At 47.0% G+C, this 3,571-nt stretch overlaps 1 protein-coding gene across 1 annotated transcript in view; it reads right to left on the reverse strand.

Moving 5' to 3' along the window:
* Positions 1-2,517: 2,517 nt before the first annotated feature.
* Positions 2,518-3,571, reverse strand: part of RIPPLY1 (ripply transcriptional repressor 1) — a 6,658-nt gene continuing 5,604 nt past the window's right edge. Inside the window, exons 3-4 of the mRNA XM_006889942.1 lie at positions 3,295-3,359; positions 2,518-2,773 (exon numbers count right to left, since the gene is read on the reverse strand). Of these exons, the coding sequence (XP_006890004.1) occupies positions 2,518-2,773; positions 3,295-3,359 (321 nt within the window). The remainder of the gene's footprint in view (positions 2,774-3,294; positions 3,360-3,571) is intronic.

Below are 3,571 nucleotides of genomic sequence, written 5' to 3' on the forward strand. Positions count from 1 at the left end.
TCACCACTGGACCAATTGGCAGCATCAGGATGGACGGTAAAGAGATTGAGATTGTCAACAACTTTAGTCTGCTTGGCTCCAGAGTCAACACTCCTGGCATCAGTAGCCAGGAAATCACAAAACGTATTGCCATGGGAAAGTCTGCTGTTAAAGACCTCTCCAGGGTACTGAAGAGCAATGGTGTCACTCTGGAGACTAAGGTGCACCTGATACAGGCCATGCTCTTTGCAATCACTTGTTATGCATCAGAGAGTTGGACAATGACTAGGGAGGATAGAAGGACAATTGATGCCTTTCAGCTGTGGTGCTGAAGAAGAATATTGAATGTACTGTGGACTGCCATTCATCTTGGAGAGGGTTAAACCAGGCTGCTCCTTGGAAGCAAGGATTCTGGGGCTTCGTCTGACATACTTTGGACATGTTGTAAGGAGGGACCGGTCCTTGTAGAGGGACATCATGGTTGGGAGGGTGGAGGGACAGCGCAAGAGGGAAAGACCCTCTATGAGGTGGATTGATTCAGTGACTGGGGTAATTGGGATGGGTATGTCAGAGGCAGTGCGATTGGCACAGGATAGAGCAGGGTTTAGGGCTGTTGTACATAGGGTCGCTATGAGTTGAAAGCAACTTGATGGCACATAACAAGAACAACAACAATAGTCCCAAGATGCAGCCAGTATATGCAAACCTCTCGCCTTTGGGTTGGCAGCACAGCTCCTTACCCACTAGACCACCAGAGTTCACTTATATGTATGTGTATATGTGATTTTTTTTTCCTGAGGAGAGGATTCATGGAATCATCCCTCTTCCCCATTGCACACAAAATTAAATAAGGACAATTGATTGGTGAGATGGGCACTAAGCAAGGGCCACTAAGTAAGGGCAGCATATTGTCTAATCTGGTGGCCAATATGGAGGATGAGTTACAAAGGGATAAGGTAGAGGCAATAAAGTTAGTTGAAGAGTAATTGGGCAGGCCTGAGTTGGAGTCAGTGTGGCAGATATTGAAAAGGAGGTAAAATTGACAGGAGTTAACCCTCACCAGCCAATAAATCAAAAGACTAATTGCATTGGAAAAGTCTGCTGTCAGGGACCTCTTCAGAGTACTGAAGAGCAACAATGTCAGTCTAGAGATTAAGGTACGCCTGATCTGGGCCATGGTCTTCCCAATTACTTGCTATATGTCAGAAAGTTGTATAATGACTAGGGATGTTAGGATAATCGATGCCTTTGAGCTGTGGTGCTGGATAAGGATATTGAAAAATACTGGAGGCAAGGATTCTGAAGCTTCATCTGATATACTTTGGGCATGTTGCAAGGAGGCACCGGTCCTTGGAGAGGGACATTGTGTTTGGGAGGGTGGAGGGACAGCACAAGAGAGGAAGACCCTCAATGAGATGGACTGACTCAGTGGTAGGGAAATGGGGGTAGGTGTTTCAGAGACAATAAGGTTGGCTCAGGACAAAGCAGGGTTCAGAGCTGTTGTATGTAGGGTCGCTATGAGTCTCAAATGCTTCAACATAACAACAACAACCCTCCGCCCCTCCCTACTTGCACACACCCATCTCCAAAGGCTCTAAGGAGGTTATGCCTTTGATCCTTCACCTTAGGTCTCTTTTCTCAGCTTTCAAGTTGCCTTCTGGGGACATTTGTGTTCCCTTTCCATGCTGCCCTTGAAGTTTGGTCGAACTTGATTTCATAAGTTGACAGAGCACACCAGTGCTCCATGCTGGCCCCACCCCAGGCCTCCCTTTCCATGGAGCAAAACTGTCCACTGACCTCAGGACAGAACAATGAAGGGGCCTTGAGCTGGTCACTGCCCCTCTGCCCATGGCTGCACAATGTGGGCAGAGGTCAGTTAAGAAATCAACGCAGTTCCAGGAAAAAGGCAAACATTCCGTTTATTTTTCTCCTAATTCATCTCATGCCAACACACATGGTCTCAGGAGATAGCAGGGAAAAAAGGCAGGTGGGGGTCTCCAGATCAGGCTGATTCGCTAGAGGTCCCCTTTTGTTTCTGTAGGGCTCACCAGAAAGGCACCACAACTTAGCAAGGATCTGGCAGTGGTGCCACTAGAGGCCAAGTGAGGAACCCTGCTCTCACTGAGGGAGACACAGTCAAGTGCTGACTTGAAAACTGGAAAGCCACAGAACCCTGAAGAAGGTCACTTCTTCCCTCTCCATGAGTCCGTTCTCTCCTGATCTGCTTACCAGGGGCTCTTGAAAACAGATCTTCCTTCCTCCTAAATGTCTAGAACCGCCCACCTTCTATTAACAGTAACAGTGACCCCATCACTTCTCAGCCTTTTGGCTAAGATCAAGCATAGTATAACAGTAGCCAAGACATTGGAGTAGATTCAGAGGCCTGGACATAGCACAGTTGGAATAGCCAGGATGGGGTGGCAGCTTAAGGACTCAATTTTCAGTCCAGGGGTTTGTGCCTGGAGACTCCCAAGCTAATGGATGCCCATGGAGCCTAGCCAGGAGTTCTGAACCTCAATCAGACTCTGATCAGTTAGTTCAGTTGAGACAGGTCAGAGATGGAGATGGGGGCTGAGCTGTGGTCCTGCATGGCACATACTCTAGGAACCTCACACATTCTTCGGGGTCCTTTACATCTGCCTCCTCTTTCTCTTCCTTTGCTTTGTCCTCTTCTTCCTCTTCACTGTCTGAATCCTCATACACGTTGATGGTGGCCTGGACAGGGAAGTTCTGAAGTAAAATCTCCCCATCCTGGTACAGGTAGTCAAAGGAGCGAGACTTAGGCCAAAAGAGCCTGTACAAAGAGAAAATGGTCCTTGGCTTAGACAATTCTTAGCTGTTCAAAGAAGGAAGTCCTTCTCATAGATACTGGAATAGGGTCACAAGAAAAGGAAAACAGCTTTGCAACCGCCTTCTAAATTGTAACAAAAGTATCAAGGCAGGAAAGCTAGCCCTGGTGGGCCTACCGCTATGGGAGGTCTCAGCCTCAGCAATTATCAATTTAGGCATTGACTCCTCCCAACTCACCCACTCAGGAAGTCTCTAGCCAAGAATTCTCTAGTACAGTGTTCCCATATTCTCCTTCTACTAAAGCTGACATGTCCATAAGGGATCATCTTTAAGGGTCATTGCCAGTACCTCCAAAGTAGGAGAAATCAGCCAAATCTCTTAAACCCTTCTGAGCTTCAGTTTCCTTGTTTCTGAAACAATGGACCAGAGCAGTGCCTCCCTCCTCCAGCTTCCCAATACTATTTTAGGAAGAAAAGAACTAATGGATCTCTGTCAAATTCTGAGCTTGATGCCAAAAGTGCTTACCTGACTGGGTGAGAGAATTTGGAGTTAGCTTTGAGGACCTGGCCGGCTGTGGTCCCATTAGTGTCCTGTCCAAAGCAAATCGAGAGTGTTGGTTCAAAGTATATGATCCCAGAACTCCTTCCACCATATCCCAGATCAGAAAACTGCAGGTAAGATGACTTAATAGAGACCTTCGAAATCTCTGGGAATCGCTCTTGGTTCAAGTTGAAAAACAAATAGAGTCCTACGTTTGTTTTTATCCTCCTATTCCTGTGTGTGTGTGTGTGTGTGTGTGTGT

Source organism: Elephantulus edwardii, unplaced genomic scaffold (assembly GCF_000299155.1).
Source record: "Elephantulus edwardii isolate Elephantulus edwardi_28Jun2011 unplaced genomic scaffold, EleEdw1.0 scaffold00083, whole genome shotgun sequence".
Lineage (NCBI taxonomy): Eukaryota > Metazoa > Chordata > Mammalia > Macroscelidea > Macroscelididae > Elephantulus > Elephantulus edwardii.